The sequence below is a fragment of the Caretta caretta genome, chromosome 6 (assembly GCF_965140235.1).
Source record: "Caretta caretta isolate rCarCar2 chromosome 6, rCarCar1.hap1, whole genome shotgun sequence".
In the NCBI taxonomy this organism is placed as follows: domain Eukaryota; kingdom Metazoa; phylum Chordata; order Testudines; family Cheloniidae; genus Caretta; species Caretta caretta.
In genome coordinates, this window is record NC_134211.1 from 33,068,752 (window position 1) to 33,090,988 (window position 22,237).

The 22,237-nt window shown below is 44.2% G+C and overlaps 1 protein-coding gene across 2 annotated transcripts in view; it reads left to right on the forward strand.

Annotated features, from left to right (window-relative positions):
* Positions 1-22,237, forward strand: part of ZNF143 (zinc finger protein 143) — a 77,210-nt gene that overhangs the window by 38,666 nt on the left and 16,307 nt on the right. For both annotated transcript variants that reach the window (XM_048852749.2, XM_048852751.2), the window contains exons 11-13: positions 11,771-11,950; positions 18,366-18,593; positions 20,133-20,281. In XM_048852749.2, the coding sequence (XP_048708706.1) occupies positions 11,771-11,950; positions 18,366-18,593; positions 20,133-20,281 (557 nt within the window). The remainder of the gene's footprint in view (positions 1-11,770; positions 11,951-18,365; positions 18,594-20,132; positions 20,282-22,237) is intronic.

Below are 22,237 nucleotides of genomic sequence, written 5' to 3' on the forward strand. Positions count from 1 at the left end.
CTCTGCTTTCTTGGTTCTTTTGTTTTAAATTAAAATCTATTTAGTTAGAGACACTATAGAAGGAATTTAACCCTTCGCTTTGAGTGACTTGTATTTGTGAAATCAGAATAAGTATACTCTGCCTTAGCGCACAACTGCTCTCAAAAGTCCCCTTTGAAGCCTACATGACAAAATAGTATTTTAGCATTGCAAACACCGTTGCAAGTCCTTAGCACAATAGTAATGCTCCTCATCTCAACATACAGTTTTTTTGGGAACTGTGCATAGGCCTTCACACTGCTATTGCAGTTGCACTATCTTTGAGCCAGGTGCATCACCATTGAATCCTACACTGACTGAGTCCGTCTGCACCTTTGCAGTGCTACTGTGGATAAAAGTTACTAGAATTGCAGCTGCAACAGAGCAATTACTCCTCCCAGTGCCAACTCTCAGTGCTGCTACTCATCCTCCAGTGACAGTTTTGTCATTTCAGAGCTAGCTGTCAAATACCTTGCCAACCAGCTGTGTGCAGGTCCAAGAACTGTGGTACTCAGCTTGTCTTGGCTCTTTCTGTTTTCCCCACGCCCTTAGAGCAGCAGGGAAGGACACAACAAGATCATGCAGAAAAACAGCAAAAATACTTTTTATTAAAACTTTTCAGTTGTATAAAAAATAAAATCTTTTGGTGTCTTCCATGCAGTGGTGGATCACTTAAAAAATAAAAAGAACAAAAATCCCTTATTAGCAGCAGCATGTAAGCACTTTACACACACCATCCACTTACTATAATAGTCGTTGTATTAAGATTAAGATTAAACTCGGTAAGTTTATGGAGGAGATGGTATGATGGGATAACATGGTTTTGGTAATTAAATATTCATGGTAAATAGGCCCAATGGCCTGTGATGGGATATTAGATGGGGTGGGATCTGAGTTACCCAGGAAAGAATTTTCTGTAGTATCTGGCTGATGAATCTTGCCCATATGCTCAGGGTTTAGCTGATCGCCATATTTGGGGTCGGGAAGGAATTTTCCTCCAGGGCAGATTGGAAGAGGCCCTGGAGGTTTTTCGCCTTCCTCTGTAGCATGGGGCACGGGTCACTTGCTGGAGGATTCTCTGCTCCTTGAAGTCTTTAAACCACGTTTTGAGGACTTCAATAGCACAGACATAAGTGAGAGGTTTTTTGCAGGAGTGAGTGGGTGAAATTCTGTGGCCTGCATTGTGCAGGAGGTCAGACTACATGATCATAATCGTCCCTTCTGACCTAAATATCTATGAATCCATGACAGTCTGTACATCTATGGAATGTCACCTTCACTCCTGAGATCTGAAAAAGGGACATAAATTTAAAAATACACAACCAGGATAACCACCTAACCCCTACTCAACCTCTAGTGCCATTAAATACCTCATGATAGTGCTCCAGCACCTCCTTGTTCTTCTTCCTCCAACCAAATACCGTTGAAGAGTGATAGAAGAGTGGGCCCCCAGTTTATTAGATGGGATGGAATAATGGGGAGCTTGTTGGACCACATGGAGGACATCCTTCCTTCAGACCCTGGCCTTTACCGCTCACATCTCTGGATTTTAGAGGCTAAAAAAAGAGAGGGGGAAGGAAACCTTTAGTTGTACTTCAGATCCAGAAAAGAGAATCAAAAGCACAGGCAAACAACAATTATAAAAACTGTTGAAAGAATAAAATCACTACATCTTTCTGGGCTTCCAGATCCAAAGTCAATCTGCCAGTGGGCCAGGAGATACTTGTGATTCTTCACAATGATATCTGTATGAGGGCATACAAGTGTTCATCACCTTCTCCTCCCAGCTCCTGTGTAGATCTTTGTTGAGAACTGAACCATATTAATGCAGTCATTACACAGTGCAGACAAATACACATTTAGATACCATAGATTAGGGCTCTCTAAATTTTTCATAGGATGGACCTCATCTTAATAGAAAAATTGTCCTGTGGATTGTCCCTCCTCTCATTCTTGCAATCACATATATTTGACAATTACAGCATTTGCTTACATAGAAAAGTCATATTAGTAAAGAATGTTACGTATTTTAATGCAAGTTAGCAGCTGCAACTAAGGAGTTGAGCCAGCACCATGTAACCAGCGAGCTCTTCACAGACCACCAGCAAGTCTTTCACAGTCCGTCAAGGGACCATAGTTTGGGAACCTCTGCCATAGATATTGGATGCTGCGCCAGGAATTATGAATAGATGCAACAGTCCACAGGCTCAGCAATAGTTGCAGTGAGTTCTGTTTGTGGATAAACCGAGTGATGCACCCAAAACAGGATGACTAATGTGGATGCACTGAACTAGTGCAAGTTGCACAGTGCAGTTCTCTTCCGTAGACCATGCCAGAGGCCCTCAGCCCTGATTGGCATTACGAACTAAAGCTGATATTGATCAATGCAAGATCTGCTGCTAACAACAAAAAACACATGCCCTCATGAGTGATGAGGCACCTGACATAGTCTGCATCACCAAAACCGGGAAGGATGACTCCACAAGCCTTGTGTTGGTGCACTTCACTCCCCCAGGTTTCTCAATATGTCACAGACCTAGATAGCACAAAAAGGCAGGTAGTACTGCATTCATTTTTTCTGCAAACCTGAAATGCAAGAGAGGTGCCTCAGGTAAGACCACTTCATCTGAATTCATTCATCTCACAGTAGAAACCAGAGCCAAAGATGAGCATAAAATCTAGGTTACTTACAGACCACTAAAGGGTTCACAAGAGAGTTCACTGATACCTTGCCAGAGATGGTGGAGAGATACTCCAGACTTGTCATCCTGGGAGATTTAAACAAGGCCACAGATACAAAAGACCAGAAACTCATCTCCTCACTTCCCTCCCGAAGGTGTTCACAGGTCATCTCTGGTTCCATCGACAAATCCAGTCACATCCTGGACCTGATCTTCAGGCTCTATGTTAGGATACAGAACATCACAACCTAGTCATTATTTTGGACTGATTGTTGTATGATTAGGGCAGTGGTCTCAGACTTTCCATTGCCCACACAACAAGAAAGACCAGTGACCCTGATTCAACCATGAAGACTCATGGACACCAACAAATTCCAGAGCTTTCTAAAGGACAACAGTACCCCACATGCTGAATGAGGAGTTGAGGACCTGGTGAGTCATTGCCATTCCATAGTGGCCTCAGCCACTGCTGTGCTGGTTCCCAGTTGGTCCCCTTCTCCCCATCACCCATACAGATCTTGGTTTTCTGACACTGTGTTTCGGATGAAGAAAGAAGGGGTGGAAACGTGAGTGCCGATAGTGGAAAACAAAGCCTGATTCAGATAGCATGAAAAAAAAAATTCCTCAAAGCTTATGCTGTGGCTGTGTTACAGGCCAAGACCTCTGTTGAAGCTGCTAAATCCCACCCCAAAGAGCTATCCATTGTGGTAAACCTCTTCATCAGTCCTGAATGCCAACCTGCAACAGAGCCTAGCACCAAATACTGCAAAGAGTGCCACTTTGCTGAAAAGATCATTTTGAGAAGCCGTCTCAAACAGCATGCATCTGCTCCACCTCCGCTCACCAACCAACATCCCACCTGCATTTCCAGAGTTCAGTACATTCAATGAAGAAGTTTTGTATACCCTAAAGGAGACTCGACGCAAGACTTGTGACTCTGACCCATGCCCTTCTTGCTTGTGAAAGAGAGTTGTGAACAACTGGTGCCGCTTCTGACTGAAATAGCCAATGCCTCATTTAGAGAAGGAATCTTCCCTTGCTCCTTCAAACACCCAATAGTTTGACCAGCACCTGAAGAAACCTACCCTGGATACTCAAGTCCTAGTCAGTTACCATCCTGCATCAAACCTCCCATAATTAAGCAAGTTCAGAGAAGAGCTAGCAAAAGGCTGACGATGCTCATTTAACTGACCCTAACGTTCTGACCCAGCACAGTCTGTATTCAGGGCAGGGCACAGAACCGAAACTGCTTTATTGGCACGATGGATAATCTCCTCCTTTCAATGGATAGGCATCCATTCTCATCCTGCTGGACCTCTCTGCAGTATTTGACACTGTTGACCATGACATGCTGCTGTCTCGCCTTAGAGGGGTGACATGTGTCCAGGATAAGGCACAAAAATGGCTTGAGTCATCTCTGGAAGGATGTTTCCAGTGAGTAGTGATAGGAAACTGCAGCTCCATCACTAGACCCTCACTTGTGGAGTTTCACAAGGATCAGTTTACTATCTGGTACTTTTTGACATCTACATGCAACTAGTAAGTGAACTGGTTAGATGACATAGACTCAAGTGCCAACAATATGCAGATGATACACATTTCTACCTATCCTTTACCACGTACAACCACACTACTTCTACCAAGATGGCCCAGTGGTTGGATGAGATCAGTTCTTGGACGAAGAACAGTTGGCTGAAGCTGAACCTGAGCAAGGCAGAGGGGAGTATTTTGAAAAGCTTATAACCCCGGTGTAGTCTCCATGGGTTGAAGATGCACATCCACAATTGGTCAGGTTAATCTGTAGTGTAGGAGTACTCTTCGATTCCTCACTGTTGCTGAATTCTGACATAGCAGCATCCACGAGTAATGCTTTCTACCGTCTCTGTCTGGCTACGAAACTCCATCCCATCCTGGCCGACTAAGACCTAGCCTCAGTTATTCATGCCTTCCCCTCTCGTCTGGAGTACAGTAATGGTTTTGGTTATATATCTAGGCATGAAGCCTTCAGCACTTAGGAAACTCCAGTTAGTACAGAATGCTATAGCGCATCTCCTCAAAATCACAGGCTACCTGGAACATCTCAAACCTGTCCTTGACTCTCTCTATTGGCTTCACATAGAATCTTGAATCAAGTTCAAGGTCTTCAAAGCATTCCTTGGCCTGGTTCCAGGTTACCCAAAAGATCTTCTAAAGCTCTGGGATGAAGATCATGATGGACAGTTCTGCTCCTCTGGCCCAGTGGAACTCTCAACAGTAAGAGTAAAGCTCTTCTGTGCGTGAGACGGAATTTTCTCCTGGGGTGATCCAAGACACTGGAATGAACTCCCCTAGAAACTAAGGAAGATCACAAATCTAATCAATCCACTCCAAGTCCAAGGGGCATTTCTTTGACTTTGCCTTCTCTAATATAAATACATAGCACCAGGTATATTTTTATTAAAAATAAATAAAGACACACATTATCTGAACAAGACACTTCACTGCAAGTGCTTCTCCCTCTGTGGAGGGGATGAGAGAACAAACAACGTGACAGATGTGTAGCTATGTGGCTTAACGTACTACTGAAAAGTGTTTAATGAGTGCGGTATAAAAACCTATATAGACAGGAACCCTCCCTATAAATGCTGAGCCTTTTCTTTTCCTTCTCCCTGATGAGACTCGTAGACTTTAATGTCAAGAGGGACCACTGTGATAATCTATTCTGACCTTTGCAAATCACAGACCACAGAACCTCACCCACCCACTGCTATAATACACCCATAACCTCTGTCTGAGTTACTGAAGTCTTACTAAAAACAACGAGGAGTCCTTGTGGCACCTTAGAGACTAACAGATTTATTTGGGCATAAGCTTTCATGGGCATGAACCCACTTCATTGAATGCATGGAATGAAAATACAGGAGCAGGTATAAATACATGAAAGGATAGGGGGTTGCTGTACCAGTCTTACTGCAACTCACGCCCCAAACTACCTCAACCTGTTTCTCCCTCTTCCTCATTGCCAGTTTTCCCCCAGGCCCACTTATTGCTGCCAGAATGGTTTCTCCACTTACACAGGGGCCTTCCCTGACCTTCCTGGCCTGGTTGAAAACTAGTAGTTGAGAGATGGTCATCTGGAAGGGCATATATCCAGGAATTAATAATGGTTTCTGGTACTGGGGAGGAGAGCAGGACTTGCTCTAGAAAACAGTTCTGACCTGCTTTGTTTGTTATTGTAACCCTCTTTAAACTAGACTGAGGTAGACTAGCTAACCCAGCAGACCCTGCTCTCCGCCTTTTGAAATAGCCATCTTCCAGCCACCTGGAAACTGGTCTGTTTTGTAACAGTTAAATTAGAAACACAAAGGGCTGGGTTCACAAACCAGTTGTGTGACATTCCTGCAGGCATTCTTTACACTTACACTAAAAAAACCTGACTTTAAGAAAACACTGGTGCTGGGCAGGTCTGGCTCCAACTCCGCTCTTTTCTACCTGTAATCTGATGTGCGGTGTTCAAGGAAGGATTGTAGAAACCATGGCAACACTACATTGCGACATGCACATTTAAAACACACACATACATCCTTTTGGCAGGAAACTGACAAATTTTTCTAGAACTGCTGTTTTAAAGAATTACTTACAGTTTCCTCTGCCAAACAGCTAACTGCTCTGAAGTTTCCTGGGAGTTAACGTCTGTCTCAGGGCTCCTTTTTTTATTTCTGTCTTACAATAATGATCCCTGCCCCTCCCTTCCTGCCTCCCCCCACCCCAGCCTTTCCTGAGCATGTGGGGAGGCTACCAATATAAATAATTTATTGCTTGATTTTAAAAAACAAATCAATGTAGCTGTTATTAAGATAGATGAGTGTAAATTAGAAAATGTGGGGTGTCGAATTTATCATTCATGTGTAATTTTTTGATGCAGTTATACCCTGGATGAATTTGAAACTATTTACTATTCTAAGGTGAAAAAACAACGAGGAGTCCTTGTGGCACCTTAGAGACTAACAAATGTATTTGGGCATAAGCTTTCGTGGGCTAAAACCCACTTCACCAGATACATGGAGTGAAAAATACAATAAGGAGTATATATTATAGCACATGAAAAGATGGGAGTTGCCTTACCAAGTGGCGGGATGGATGGGGGGACAGTGCTAACAAGGCCAATTCAATCCCGGTGGAGGTGGCCTATTCTCAACAGTTGACGAGAAGTGGTGAATTAGCACTAACCCCCCACTTGGTAAGCAACTCCCATCTTTTCACGTGCTGTAATACATATACTGCTTACTGTATTTTTCACTCCATGCATCTGATGAAGTGGGTTTTATCCCATGATATAAATACCTTGATTTTTCGACTGCAGTGATAATTTAGGCCTATCTTGACTAACCGCTAGATTCCTTCCTCCCCTCCCAAGTACTCCCTGTACTATACTTCTTAACATGGCAGTCTCAAAAATTGCAGGCTTTAAGCCGTGTCCATCCTGCAATTGACTAATTTCCTTAAAAATAAGTGCCTTATCTGTCTAGGAGACTCACGCATAATGACAGAGGCTCAGTGTGCCTGTCATTCTCTGCTGAGTTGCATAAGTCACAAGACGTGAGGCTGAAACTCAGTCTTCTGGAACGATCTGTGAAGGTCTCCTTGAACCTTGAGGAGATGAGCTCCAAGGTATCCTGCTAATGGACAAGCCAGTATTTATCCAGCACCCTATCTACCAGACAAGCTACACTGAATACCAATGCAGAGAAAATGGAGCTGAGAAAGGGCCAGGCACTAGCACTAAAGCCAATCCCAACATCCCTTACATTGAATTGGGCACTAACACCTTCATTGTTGACCCCAAAAGGGACGACTCTGAATGGGACACCAAAAGGGACTGCTCCAAGTAGACCTTGGACATAAGGACAGACATTGCAAATCCTTCAGAGGGAAATCCACCAGGCCTTGTTCAGTTTCAAGGGCTAGAGAGAAGGAGTATCCTAAAGTGCAAAAGACCTTGCCAGCCCTGATCTTGGCTCCCGTGGTGCCCCCGTTGGTGTTGACGTCAAACATAGAATAAACTTGGGGACAACTGGAACAGTCATTGGTGCCAAAGCACCTGCTAGTGCCAGGTCAGACTCTGGAACTGAGAGAACCATACGCTTCGGCAACACACCAGAGGAAATCTATTCCTCACCATCGGCAGAGCAAATGTTCTCCCTATCTTCAAGTAGCAAATCTTCTCCAGGGTGGTCACTAGTCAATACCATGGAAAGGTCTGTCAGCTTTCCCTGCAGGCCTGCACCACCGTGGATTCATAAGGAAAGGCACTGGACTAGCCAGCACCTGGTGAACAAACTGTACTTGTATGTTATGCTTCCATGGCCTAAATAAGGTTACTGGGGTCCACCAGCCAGTCTTTGCCAAACTTGAGGAAGAGGTCACTCTACCTATCAGCATCTCTTGCCAGACCACATATGCCAAAGTACCAGCAGGAATCGGATCTGCGGGCAGAGCAATGCCAATGCTCTGTATCACCACCAAAACATCAGTAGAGTTCAGGGGAAGAGAGTTCTATTCCTAGTATTTCCTTATTCCAAAGAAGAAAGGAGGTCTTCATGCCATTGAGGGGATTCAGTGAATACGTTTGTTGCCTCAGGCCCAACATAGTAACAATTGGTTCCATCGCTCCATCTCTTTGAGCTCAAGACTGGTTCAGAGGTCTGTACTTGCAGTATGTGTACTTCCATATAGCTATCCATCTGCCCCTCAAAAGAATCTAAGATACACGGTGAGGCCCAACCATTAATCAGAGAGGATCCTCCCCTTCAGATTCTTTGCGGTAAGAGTCTTCACGAAATACTTTGCAGTAGTGGCAACACATTTAAGGAGGCAGGGAATCCATGTCTACCTGTACCTTGATGATTGGCTCATCAGAGTCCGTTCCCAACAGGGGATTGCAACAACTTTGGGATACATCTTTTCCCTGCTCTCTCAACTAAGACTCCTTGTGAAGAAATCATCCCTTGCACCATCGCAGATGATAGAGTTTATAGGTGCTTTGATCAGTTCCACATCAGCCAGAGCCTGCCTACCAGAAGACCAATTCCAGTCTCTCCAGTGGGTGGCAAACAACCTAAAATTGAACCCCCAAATGGTGGTGCACACATGTCTGGGACTCTTTGGCCACAGGTTTGTGTGCATGTAGATGACACTGTTGCCAGTCTTCACCGCCAACATTATAACGGTGGCTGAGGTCCATGTACTCCCTCTCCAGGCATCACATGAACAGGAGGGCCACTGTCCTGCCTCAGGTCCTACAAGAGATCCCTTGGTGCTAAGACCCAGAGAACATGTGGAAAGGGGTTCCCTTCTTTGTTCCCTTCCCAGCTGACACTTGCCACATACACTGCAGGAACAGCCTGGGTGCCCACCTGAGCCATTTGAAGGTGCAAGGGACATGATCTCTGGGTGACGTAAATTTTATATATGAATGTCCTAGAGCTGAGAACTATCAGACTAGCCTGTAGAGCATTCCTGCCTGTTCTGCAGAACGCCACAATGCAAATCCTAACTGACAACATTGTCCACTATGCACTATATACATACCAAACAATGAGGTGCCTGATCATCCCATTTCTGCCAGGAAGCCATCTGACGCTGAATGTTGTGTCCCCAACACAAGATTACCTTGCTTGCTATATACCTACCCAGGGTCGGCAATGATCTGGCAGATTTCTTAACCAGGCATGCAGTGACCAGCCACAAATGGTCACTGTAGGGTCTATCATGGTGCCATTATTCCATCAATGGGGGACCCCCGCAATAAACTGGTTTGACACAGAAGACAACACCAAATGACCAAACTTCTGCTTAAGAGAAGGTGAGAGTCTTGGCTCATTACAGCTGCTTTTTCTTCCTTTTGGTGGTCTTGAGGGATGCTATATGCTTTTCCACTGATTCCCCTAATCCCCAGGATAATATCCAAGATCAGGTGAGACAAATTTGCTGTCATCCTGATAGCCCCTGACTGGCTAAGGCAGTTTTGGCTGTCAAACAAGATACAGATGTCCATGTAGCCTCCCCATTCCTCTGAGCCTGTCTGGACATAATATCTTAGAATCAAGATCAGAACTTGCACACAGATCTGCAGTGGTTGCAGTGATGGCTTGGATATTGGCTGGGTGAGCGCTACTGACAAGAGACTGGTCTCTGAAGGTTAAGAAAATTCTCATCCAAAGCACGAAACCTTGTACCAGGAAGATTTACTTCCACCTAATGGAAAAGATTTTCCTTATGGGTATTCTAAAATAATATGGACCCAGTAGAGGTACAGATACCAAAGTTCCTTGACTATACATAGCTACTAAAACAGGCTGGACATTTAACTCTTTCAAAGTCCACCTACCAGCAATATCAGTATGTACACCTTGGTAAAATCACAGTCTATCTTCTCGCATCCAAAGGTATTGAAATTCCTTAAAGGCCTCCTTCATGCCTACCCTCCAGTTAGAAACCCTACTCCTTTGTGGAATCTCTGTCATCCTCCTGCAACTCACAAAACCACCCTTTTACCACTGTTGGATTACTCAGAACACCGTGCCATCAGGGTGGTCTTTCTGGTTGCCATCACTTCAACCCCAGAGAGTCAGAGAGCCTCCAAGCCCTCATGGGTTGTGTGGCCTACACATCATTCTGTAGGGACAAGGTGGTGTTGAGACCACATCCCAGGTTTATCCTTAAGGTAGTCTCAATCCTTCACCTGAACCAATCAATTGCCTTGCTAGTCTTCTTCCTGAAGCCACATTCTGGATGTTGCCAGGGCGTTAAAAGACCAATACTTCCCAGCTGTCTTCCCACCTCTTAGTGGCCATTTCCAGCCCATTTAAGGGCCAAACCATCTGATCACAGAGAATCTCCAAGTGGATTTCAAAGTGCATTTCCACTTGCTGTCAACTGGTTGGCAGGCCTACTGACGCACATTCCACTAGGGCAGCGGTTCTCAACCTTTCTCTTTCTGAGGTCTTCCCAACATGCTATAAAAATTCCACGGCCCACCTGTGCCACAATAACTGGTTTTCTCCATATAAAAGACAGGGCGGCATTAGGGGGTTGTAACTGAACAATTGCCTGGGGCCCCAATCCACAGGGGCCCCCATGAAACGACATTGCTCAGGCTTCATCTTCAGCCCTGGGTGGCAGGCCTCAGGGACCTGGGCTTCAGCCCCATGCAGTGAGACTTAGGCTTTCTCCCCTGGGCCTCAGTACGTCTAATGTTGGCCCTGCTTGGAGGCCCACCTGAAACCTGCTCGAGCCTCCAGACCCCTGTTTGAGAACTACTGCACTAGGGCATAGCCTGAATCTACCACCTACTTCAGGAACATTCCAGTTTCTGAGATCTGTATGGCTGCAATGTGGAGCAACCCACTGTTTTGTTTTGTTTTTGTTAAACATTATTGCCTTGACATGGCAGCCAGGGCAGATGCCAAGTTCAGGAGGCAGTGCTACAGTCATTGTTCGACTAATGTAACTGGAACTCCTCATTCCCACCATCCAGAGGACACTGATACATTCTCTAAAACGAATACCTACAGTAATTGTGGCTCTTTGAGATGTTGTAGTCAGTGTGGATCCCATAACTTACCTTACATCCCTGGTTTTCAGAGTCCTCCGCAACATTGGCTTTGAATTGTGGGGGAACTGATAGAGGCTGATGGCTCTCCTGCCCTTTATGCCCTTGTATGGGAACATGAGGTGGCACAGGATATATGCATTGTCCCAAAGGACACTGTTGTTCAAAGAAATTCCAGCTCTGCATGCATAAGGCACGTGTGAACCAACAGCGGGATCCACCCTGATTACAGTATCTTGAAAAACCACAGTTACTGAACGGGAAGTAACCGTTCTTTTCTTGCACCAGTTGATCTGTCTTGAAATGTTTTCTATGTGAGGTTTTCTTTCACAGTAAGACTGGGCTAAAATATGATCTAAGAAATGCACGAAAAATCATTAATCAGGCACTTCAGAATCCTAAATTTAATCTCAATCCAGCTACTTATTTTTGTAGTGGTTTATAACTTTACCTATATACATTTCTATATTTGTTCCAGGTGAAAGACCATTCAAATGTCCCTTTGAAGGCTGTGGAAGGTCATTCACAACATCCAATATTAGAAAAGTTCACATCAGGACACATACTGGTGAAAGACCCTATTACTGTACTGAACCAGGATGTGGGAGAGCATTTGCCAGTGCAACCAATTACAAGAACCATGTGAGAATACATACAGGTACGTGAGTGACATTTTGTTTGAAGAGCAATTTCCTTTTTAACTGCTGTGATTTTCTCCTTGGTGGACCAGTTGTTGCTGCACATCAGAACTGGCGTAGAAAGTTTTTTATAGTGATATGTCATGGTTTTTGATATTATATTTAACCCTTTTCTCTCCTTTGACCAGCCACAAATGGTCACTGTAGGGTCTATCATGGAGCCATTATTCCATCAATGGGGGACCCCTGGATTGACTTGTTCGCCCTAGGAGACACCACCAAATGATCAAACTTCTGCTTAAGAGGAGGTGTGACTTTTTCATCCTGCTCTCAACACAGTTGTACCTAGGGCCTAATCCAAAGCCATTTGAAGACAATGGAAAGACTTTAAAAGTCACACAAACTCACTCTCCTGCTGGTAACAGCCCATCCAAAGTGACAACTCTCTACACAATGTGCATGATAATCAAGGTGGGCCATTTCCTGCACAAATCCAGGTTCTCTCACCCCCTCACCCCCCTCCAAAAAACACACACACAAACTCACTCTCCTGCTGGTAATAGCTCATCCAAAGTGACCACTCTCCCTACAATGTGCATGATAATCAAGGTGGGCCATTTCCAGCACAAATCCAGGTTTTCTCACCCCCCCATCCCCATACACACACAAACTCACTCTCCTGATGGTAATAGCTTATCTAAAGTGATCATTAAGTTGGGCCATTTCCAGCACAAATCCAGGTTTTCTCACCCTCCGTGCCCCCCCCCCCCCCAAACTCACTCTCCTGCTGGTAATAGCCCATCCAAAGTGACCACTCTCTTCACAATGTGTATGATAATCAAGGTGGGCCATTTCCTGCACAAATCCAGGTTCTCTCACCCCCCTCCAAAAACCACACACACAAACTCAATCTCCTGCTGGTAATAGCTTATCCAAAGTGACCACTCTCCCTACAATGTGCATGATAATCAAGGTGGGCCATTTCCAGCATAAATCCAGGATTACCAGCAGGAGAGTGAGTTTGTGGGGGGGGGGGCGGAGGGTGAGAAAACCTGGATTTGTACTGGAAATGGCCCAACTTGATGATCACTTTAGATAAGCTATTACCAGCAGGACAGTGGGGTGGGAGGGGGTATTGTTTCATGGTCTCTGTGTGTATATAATGTCTACTGCAGTTTCCATGGTATGCATCCGATGAAGTGAGCTGTAGCTCACGAAAGCTCATGCTCAAATAAATTGGTTAGTCTCTAAGGTGCCACAAGTACTCCTTTTCTTTTTGCAAAGACAGACTAACATGGCTGTTACTCTGAAACTCTTCAAAAGAGTGGCTAATGAGCTCAAGATCACTCTGGAGGAGGTGTCAGACTCAGCATGAGCTGATTGACCTATTACAACCTTTGACCTCCTCCAAGATCGCCCTACCTATTAATGGAGCCATTATGGACCCTGTCAGGAATATCTGGCAAACCCCAGCCACCATACACCCTACCTACAAAAGGGCAGTCCGGAAATTCTATGTTCCCTCCAGGGGCTCAGAATTCCTTTTCATGCACTCAGCACCAAATTCACTGGTAGTAGTAGCAGCCAACCAATTGAACAAACAGCAGCATTTTCGGTCCACTCCATCTGATGATAGCAAAAGAATGGACCTACTCGGCCGCAAAGTTTATGCTTCATCCATGCTATAATTTAGAGTGCCAAACTACACGGCCCTACTGGCCAAATATGATCACAGAAATTACGGGAAATTCATGGACTTTATTAATGACATCTCAGAGGACAAGAGACAACAATTCATAGCAGTAGCCTCTGAAGGACAAATTATTTCCCGCACAGCATTGCAGGCCGCCCTCGATGCTGCAGACACAGCTTCCAGGTTCACCACGACGGCCGTAGTGATGCGTCAAGCTTCATGGTTTACCTCTTCTTCTTTCCCACGCGAGATACAAAACACCATGGGGAATCTCCCGTTCGATGGCGAGAAGTTGTTTTCAGCAAAAACCAACGAGGTGCTGCACACCATGAAGGATTCCAGAGGGACGCTCAGATCCCTAGGCATCCATACAGTAGCAACTAGAAGAAGACAATACAGGTATTAGCCTTACCCAACGCACATGATACGTGGCCTACATACAACAACAACAACAGAGGCCATACAACCACCAGAAGCAACACTCCCAGAGACCCAGGCATCAGTGACGATGCCCCACACCATCGGCACCGTCCCAACTCCCTCCACCTAATAAGCAGATTTGAAGCCTTGGTTGAGGGTATAGAAGACCTCCCACCCACTCCAGCACTTATACTTCTCATCCAACCTTTTGGTCCCCGTTTGCTCCCATTCTACCACAACTGGCGAGATATGGACAGATGGGCCCTAGAAGTCATCCGACTGAGCTATTCCATCCCTTTCCTGTCCATACCCCACACCCACCTTCCACCCCGTCCTTTAGGGACCCCTCTCACGACCACTTGTTCTACCAAGAAGTACAAGATCTTCTACAAATAGGAGCAGTGGAGACGGTGCCCAATCAGTACAGGGGAAAGGGTTTTTATTCCCACTAATTTTTGACAGAAAAGAAAAGTGGGGGATGGTGACCCATTCTCAACCTCAAGTGACTCAACAAGTTCATCGAAAAAGAAAAAATTCAAAATGGTTACCCTCACAACCATAATTCCAGCGCTGGAGCAGGAAGATTGGTTTTCAGCCCTTGACCTGCAGGATGCTTATTTTCATGAAACTATACACCCTGCCCACAGGCTTTTTCTCAGATTTGTCATGGGCTCAAATCACTTGGTTCTGCCCTTTGGCCTCTCAACAGCACCCCGTGTCTTTTTCCAAGATTCTCACGGTGGTAAGAGCACACCTGCTGAAAAAAGGAGTCCTAATTTTTTCTTACCTGGACGATTGCCTGCTGAAGGTGCAGACTCTTGAGGAGGCCTTCCAAGCTATGCAGATGACCATCAACTGCTTCCAGGGTCTTGGCCTACAAATAAACAAAAACAAATCCACATTAACTCCTACTCAACGACTAGAGTTCATAGCACTCATCTTGATTCCGTAACCGGATTTGCATAATCTCCCATCCGACAGATTCAGTACCATAAAGAATCTTGTTGCCAAGTTGCAAGACAGCCCACAAGTCACTATTCGGGACCATGTGCAACTTCTTAGCCATCTGGCCTCTTGTACTTTTGTGGTCAAGAATGCATGCCTCTACATGCGATGCCTGCAGAGTTGGATGACCACTGTCTACAGACCGAATGTGCACAGCCTAAACATACTTCTATCCATACCTACCAAAGTCAAGGACTCACTCACATGGTGGACTTGTCCACACAACCTCTGCTCTGGAGTCCCATTCGTGCAGGAGTCCCCCTCTGTTATAATTACCATGGATGCTTCCCTCACGAGCTGGGGAGCACACATGGCACACCACACCACTCAGGGACTCTGGTCCCCTAGAGAAGCCTCACTACACATAAATCCTTTAGAGCTCCAGGCGGTCCACAACACCTGCCTCCAATTTCTCCCATACATCCAGAACCAACATATCAGGCTCATGACCGACAACATCGTCTGCATGTTTTATATAAACAGACAAGGGGGAGCTCGATCCCACTCACTCTGCATGGAGGCTATGAAACTTTGGAATTGCTGCCTTCAACACAGTATCCAAATTTCAGCCTCCTACATATCTGGTTTACTAAACACCACTGCGGACGAGCTCAGCGGATCTCTTCCCGCAGATCATGAATGGGAGATAAACGATACTATCCTACACAACATATTCAGAATACAGGGCTACCCGAAACTGGATCTCTTTGCAACCACAACCAACAAGAAATGCCCGGAATTCTATTCCAGAGTGGGCCTGGGAAAGCACTCAGGGGGAGACGCATTCATCATCAAATGGAGTGACAATTTCCTATACGCATTCTCCCTGATACCACTTCTTCACAGGGTATTACAAAAAATACGAGCGGAGAGGGCCGGGGTCATACTAATAGCCCCTACGTGGCCCAGACAGCTATGGTACCTATTTTTAACGAGATGTCGGTTTGTCTGCCGATTCCACTCCTTTCCCCCCCCCCCCAACCTATTACCACAACACAGGGGTCAACTACACCACGCCAGCGTAACAATGCTGCACCTCAAAGCATGGCTCCTCAGTGGTTCTCTAATGAGGAACTAGACTGCTCTGAACAGGTACAAAGAGTACTGTTACATAGGTGGTATGTGTGGATTTTGTTCTACTATCTCCATAAATGGACGAGGTTCACTCAGCGGTGCTCCACCAAGCAAACAGCTCATGCTTCCACCCCTCTTTCACTAATGCTAGACTGTCTTTTAGAACTTAAACTATCTGGGCTCTCCTTTAGCTCCATAAAGATACATTTAGCAGCAATTACGGCGTTTCACAATAAGACTGGAGACACTGCTTACTTTACCCACCCCATCACAAAGCGGTTCCTCAAGGGTCTCCAGACGCTATAGCCGGACATTAGACCACCCACTCAACCCTGGGACCTGCACTTGGTCCTCACATCCGTGATGCGCCATCCATTTGAGCCTCTTGCAATGTGCTCCCGCCTACATCTGTCCATGAAAACTGCATTTTTATTTGCCATTACATCTGCCAGATGTGTAGAGAACTTGGAGCGCTTATAGCTGATCCACCGTACACTATATTTTTTAAGGACAAAGTCACGCTCCGAACGCATCGTAAATTCTCCCAAAGGTGCATTCCTTCTTCCACCTCAATGAACCTATCAGTCTATCAACTTTCTTTCCTAAATTGCATGCAAACACTTTTGAATCAGCAATGCACACACTCGACATGTGCAGATCATTGTCCTTTTATTTCGATAAGACTAAGCCCTTTAGGGCTTCCCCTAAACTTTTCATTTCAATTGCAGAACGATCCACAGGTAAATCCATCTCTACCCAGAGAATATTCAATTGGATAGCAGACTGTTATGCTACAAACTAAAGAAGATGAATCCTCCAACTTCTGTTAGAGCACATTCCACCAGATCTGTGCCAATGTCTGTGGCATTCTTATGTAACAATCCCCTCACAGATATTTGCAAAGCCGCCACCTGGACTTCAGAGCATACCTTTGCTTAACATTATACTCTTACTCAGGGTCCCCAGACCAACATTCAAATGGGCCGAGCTGTTCTGTCTACAGCTTTCTTACCAGATCCGAAGTCCCTACCTCCTTAAGAGATAGTGCTTTTCAGCCACCTGGAGTGGAGCTCAGGGGCATCTCTCGAAGAAGAGGAGGTTACTCACCTGTGCAGTAACTGACATTCTTCAAGATGAGTGTCGCTGGGTGCTCCACTACCCGCCCTCCTCCCCTCTACTTCGGAGTTTGGAGCTGCCTCCATTGTAGAAAAGGAACTGAGGAGCCTGGGCCGCGCACGGGCTATTGAGAGACAGTCAGCAAATTAAGTAGGCACTGCGCATGTGCGGCCCATGTGAGTGCTGCTGTAAAAATCTTGGAGCGAAGGCGCAGGGGTGCACCAACACCTGGAGTGGAGCAACCACAGGGACACTCATCTTGAAGAACGTCAGTTACTGCACAGGTGAGTAACCTCCTCTTCTGGACCTAACAGGATCCACTTGGTCTAGCTGCTAGGATGAATCAGCAGAAGTAACACTGCATCCATGTGCAGGGTCCTACAGCCCTGTAGCCATCATTTTTTGTATCCTCCTGTTTTTCATTGTTAGCAGGGATGAATAAATCTCTTGGAGTTGAAGATTTTGTATACTACTTGAACTGGTTTTTGGGTTTGAGTTTGTGTTATATTGATTTTACGTGAAGAATGTCATTTCGATTTAGCCTTAATCATTTTAATATATAAATCCCATAAAATTTCTGTAGAGCTAAAGAGACTGAGGTTTGGAACTCTAACTTACCAGACCAAATAACATTTAATCTTCGAGGATAAGTGTAAATCTTCCTATGAAGTCAGAAGGGCAGCTAGTGTAAAGAGTTAGGGCAGAATTGTGAATACTGTGCCAAACAGAGGGCTGTACTGGCATCTTGCCAGGAGCTTGGAGGGCCATATGTTGTTTTCATTTCGTGGAGCAGATTGCAGCTGCCCTCATCTTTAGTATGAATATCTGGCACATGAAAAGTAGGAGATCCAGCATGCATAGTCCTTCTTGATCTGAATGGCCTCCTCAGATCGTCTGGTAAGGCCAGCTTATTGTGGCAGCACATTGGTATTAAAGAGGACAGTCATGCATTGCATTGTGACCATTGTTGCTGCATTACGGAAGGAAGCTGGAGAATGCCTGACTGACCTGGGTGGTAGTAAAATTGTGCCATTAAATATCTGTGAAAGTGGCAGGATATTTATTGTCAGGGTTTTCCTGCATATCCTGGTTATAATTTTCTTAATCCCTTTTCTTTTTCCCTACAGGTGAGAAGCCCTATGTCTGCACGGTTCCTGGCTGTGACAAACGTTTCACAGAATATTCCAGTTTATACAAACACCATGTTGTACATACTCATTCCAAACCATACAACTGCAATCACTGTGGGAAAACATACAAGCAGATTTCCACACTTGCTATGCACAAGCGAACAGCGCACAATGACACAGAGCCAATTGAAGAAGAGCAGGAAGCTTTCTTTGAGCCGCCTCCAGGTTTGTGTTTGGTGTTCCTAGTCTCTGATCTTCCTCCCATAGTAGCAAAATAAAAGATTGCATCCAGCACACACCTATGACTATCAGTATTCCACAGAGTCAGGGGAATTAAAAGACAGGTGTGATATTTTCTTCATTAATGCTTTGCACTAACTAACATCTTTTATCTGAGAGTACTAAAGTGCTTTACAAACACTAAGTAAACCTCAAAATACCTGTGTGAGGCACAGTAGGTAGATAAGTAAACGGGCACTGAGAGAGTAATTGACTTGGTCATAAAACAAGTCAGTGGCAGAGCTGAGAATAAAACAGAAACAGCCTTTCTGTGCTCTAACCACTAGATCACACCATCTATGAATATCATATTGAAGCAGGCCTGAGGATGGACAAAATGTTTATATTACATCCTAAAGGATTCTTCTAAGTATATAAAACACCATGCATGAGAGTCTGTGCTGTAATCTTAAAGGCGCAGTGCTGGAGAAGGGAGGGGAAAAAGTGGCTTCACACTATCTTTGCACCCTCTTGATTTTGAGCTACTCCTGAGACCAAAGTGGTCTGCCCTAAAGTTACAACAGCCTTTCTGGTCTGCCCTATGGGTAGTGGGGCTGTTGAGAATGCCGACAGTGCTATTCTCTATGGATCTGCCCCCAGCACAGCCCATACAAGATGTCCATTTACTGTTGCCAAGCAGTTTTTCTGAATGTAGGAGCACTATCTAGAAAACGGTCTTTACGGTACTTTAGACACTTTAAATCCAGTCAGAGTAAAAAGTCAGACTGATTCGAGTATGAAAAAATGCGTTTTCTTATTGCAAGAAAACAAACATAATTTTTTACATTCTTATTTTAGCTGGTGTTGGGGTTGGATACAGGGTAGATGTAAATAAGTGATCTATCCTGACTGGAAAAGCGTTTTACTATTTGTATATGGGAGACTGACGTGAAACCCCTCTTAAGTAAATTGCCGCATTCTGATTGCTACTTACAAAGGAAAGATTAGAATGGAAGATTTCTATTTGCCAAAGTTAAACATTTGTTAAGATAATATACTGTTATATCATTCCTCACACAGTGATGCCACTCTGCTTCTCTGAGGTTGTGTGTTCGTTAATGAATACTTTTTTAATGGGCTGCCGACTGTGTTTACATCAAACCTTAGTATGTAAAGGTTAATGTTTAATTAAATGAATCACAGTATTGTTTGTCACCCTTTTTAATATTCTCTTTGCTTATAAACTAAGTAAATATGCCTTACATACCAAAATGTCTATTTTCTTTTCAATGCACAGGATTTATATGCATTATTCCCCATTTAAAAAGTATGCCCCAGACCTAGTAAAACAGTCATTTGGGGCATTTTGATTTGATTTCAGTATCAGTTTTATTTCCTTCTCTCTCTCTCCCTACCCCCTTGTTACAACCCAGAATTTAAAACTTTTTATCCAGAAAGTTTCTTTTTCTGTTTTTAGGTTTACTCTTATTACTATTAGTATTTGCAGTATGTAACGTATCCTCCTGTCTTCCTTTTATGAAATAGATCAAGGTGAAGATGTTCTAAAAGGCTCCCAGATAACCTATGTGACAGGTGTAGATGGGGAGGATGTCGTTTCCGCACAAGTTGCTACAGTTACTCAGTCAGGACTGGGTCAACAAGTTGCATTAATTTCCCAGGATGGGACCCAGCATGTAAGTATTCACCATAGTAAAGAATTTGCTAACAAGAGGACATTCAGAATTAAAACTGTTATTTATCTTCAGATATTCCATTATGCTTACTTACATTAGAGTTAAAATCCCTGAATAATGGATGTTTGTATGTATTAGGGCCAGGTTTCAAAAGTTGGGTCAGAATAAATATAAGTTTAGGAATGGTCTTCCTTTGGAATACCCAAGTTAGGCCTTGTTTGTTTGTTCTGAGTAGAGTATGCATACAAAGGCTTTTTGGCCTTCACAGCATCCCACAGCAACAAATTCCACAGGTTGAATGTGCGTTGTGTGAAGAAATGCTTCCTTACATCTGTTTTAAACCTGCTGTCTATTATTTGCACCAGGTGACCGTTAGTTTCTGTGTTATGTGAAGGGATTACAAAAATCATTTCCCTATTCACTTTCTCCATACCATTCAAGATTTTATCCACCTGTAGTCATCTCTTTTCCCAAAATGAATAGTCCCAGTCTTTTTAATCTCGCCTCATATGGAAGCTGTTCCATACCCCAGTCATTTTTGTTGTTCCTTTTCCAATTCTGATATGTCCTTTTTGAGATGGGGCAATCAGAGCTGCACACAGTATTCAAGGTTTGGGTGTCTCATGGATTTATATAGTAGCATTATGATATTTGCTGTCTTCTTAACTATTCCCTTCCTAATGGTTCCTAACAATCTGTTTGCTTTTTTGACTGCCACTGCATGTTGAACAAATGTATTCTGAGAACTAACCATAGTGACCCCAAGATCTCCTTCTTGCATGGTAACAGTTAATTTAGAACCCATCATTTTGTATGTAAAGTTGGGATTACGTTTTCTAGTGTGCAATTACTTTGCATTTACCAATATTTTATTTCATCTGCCATTTTGTTGCCCAGTCACCCTATTTAGTGAGATCCCTTTGCAACTCTTCTCAGTCAGCTTTGGACTTAACTACCTTGAGTAACTTTGTATCATCTGGAAGTTTTTCCATCTCACTGTTCATCCCTTTTTCCAGTTCATCCCTTTTTCCAGAATCTGTTGAACAGCACAGGTCCCAGTACAGATCTTTGGGAATCCCACTATTTACCTCTCTCTCTCCACTGTGAAAACTGACCCTTTATTCCTACCCTTTGTTTCCTGACTTTTAAGCAAGTATCGGGGGTAGTCGTGTTAGTCCATATCCCTTTGTCTTTTAACCAGTTACTGGGGATCTTCCCTCTTATACCATGACTGCTTACTTTGTTTAAGAGCCTTTGGGGAGAGACCTTATCAAAGGCTTTCTGAAAGTCCAAGTATACTATATTGACTAGATCACTCTTATCCACATGCTTGTTGACTCCCTCAAACAATTCTAATATACTTGTGAGGCACATTTTCCCTTTACAAAAACCATATTGACTCTTCCCCAGGATATTGTGTTTATCTATATATCTGATAATTCTGTTCTTTACTATAGTTTCAACCAATTTGCCTTGTTCTGAAGTTAGGCTCACTGCCCTGTAATTGCCAGGATCCCATCTGGAGCCTTCTAAAAAAAATAAATGTTACGTTAACTACTCTGCAGTCATCTGATACAGAGGCTGATTTAAGAGAGAGGTTACATACCACGGTTATTAGTTCTGCAATTTCATATCTGAGTTCTTTCAGAACTCTTAAGTTAATGCCATCTGGTCCTGGTGACTTATTACTGTTTAATTGATCAGTTCCCTCTCTCAGGGTTGGAAGGCCTTAGAAGCTTTGCAGGCTCATTTTGCTCACCCCCACTGCCACAGACACACCCCATAATAAGAACTTCTTTGCATAGACCCTGATTTCTGAGGCTTCCTGAAATTCCTTTATAAGCTGTTATGATCTCACAGGTCCAGGCTTTACTCACCTATATCTGTACAGACTCCCTGACCTTCTGAATCTTCCCTCTGAATGCAGGGGCTTGCCAGTTCTAGTGCTGCTGGCCA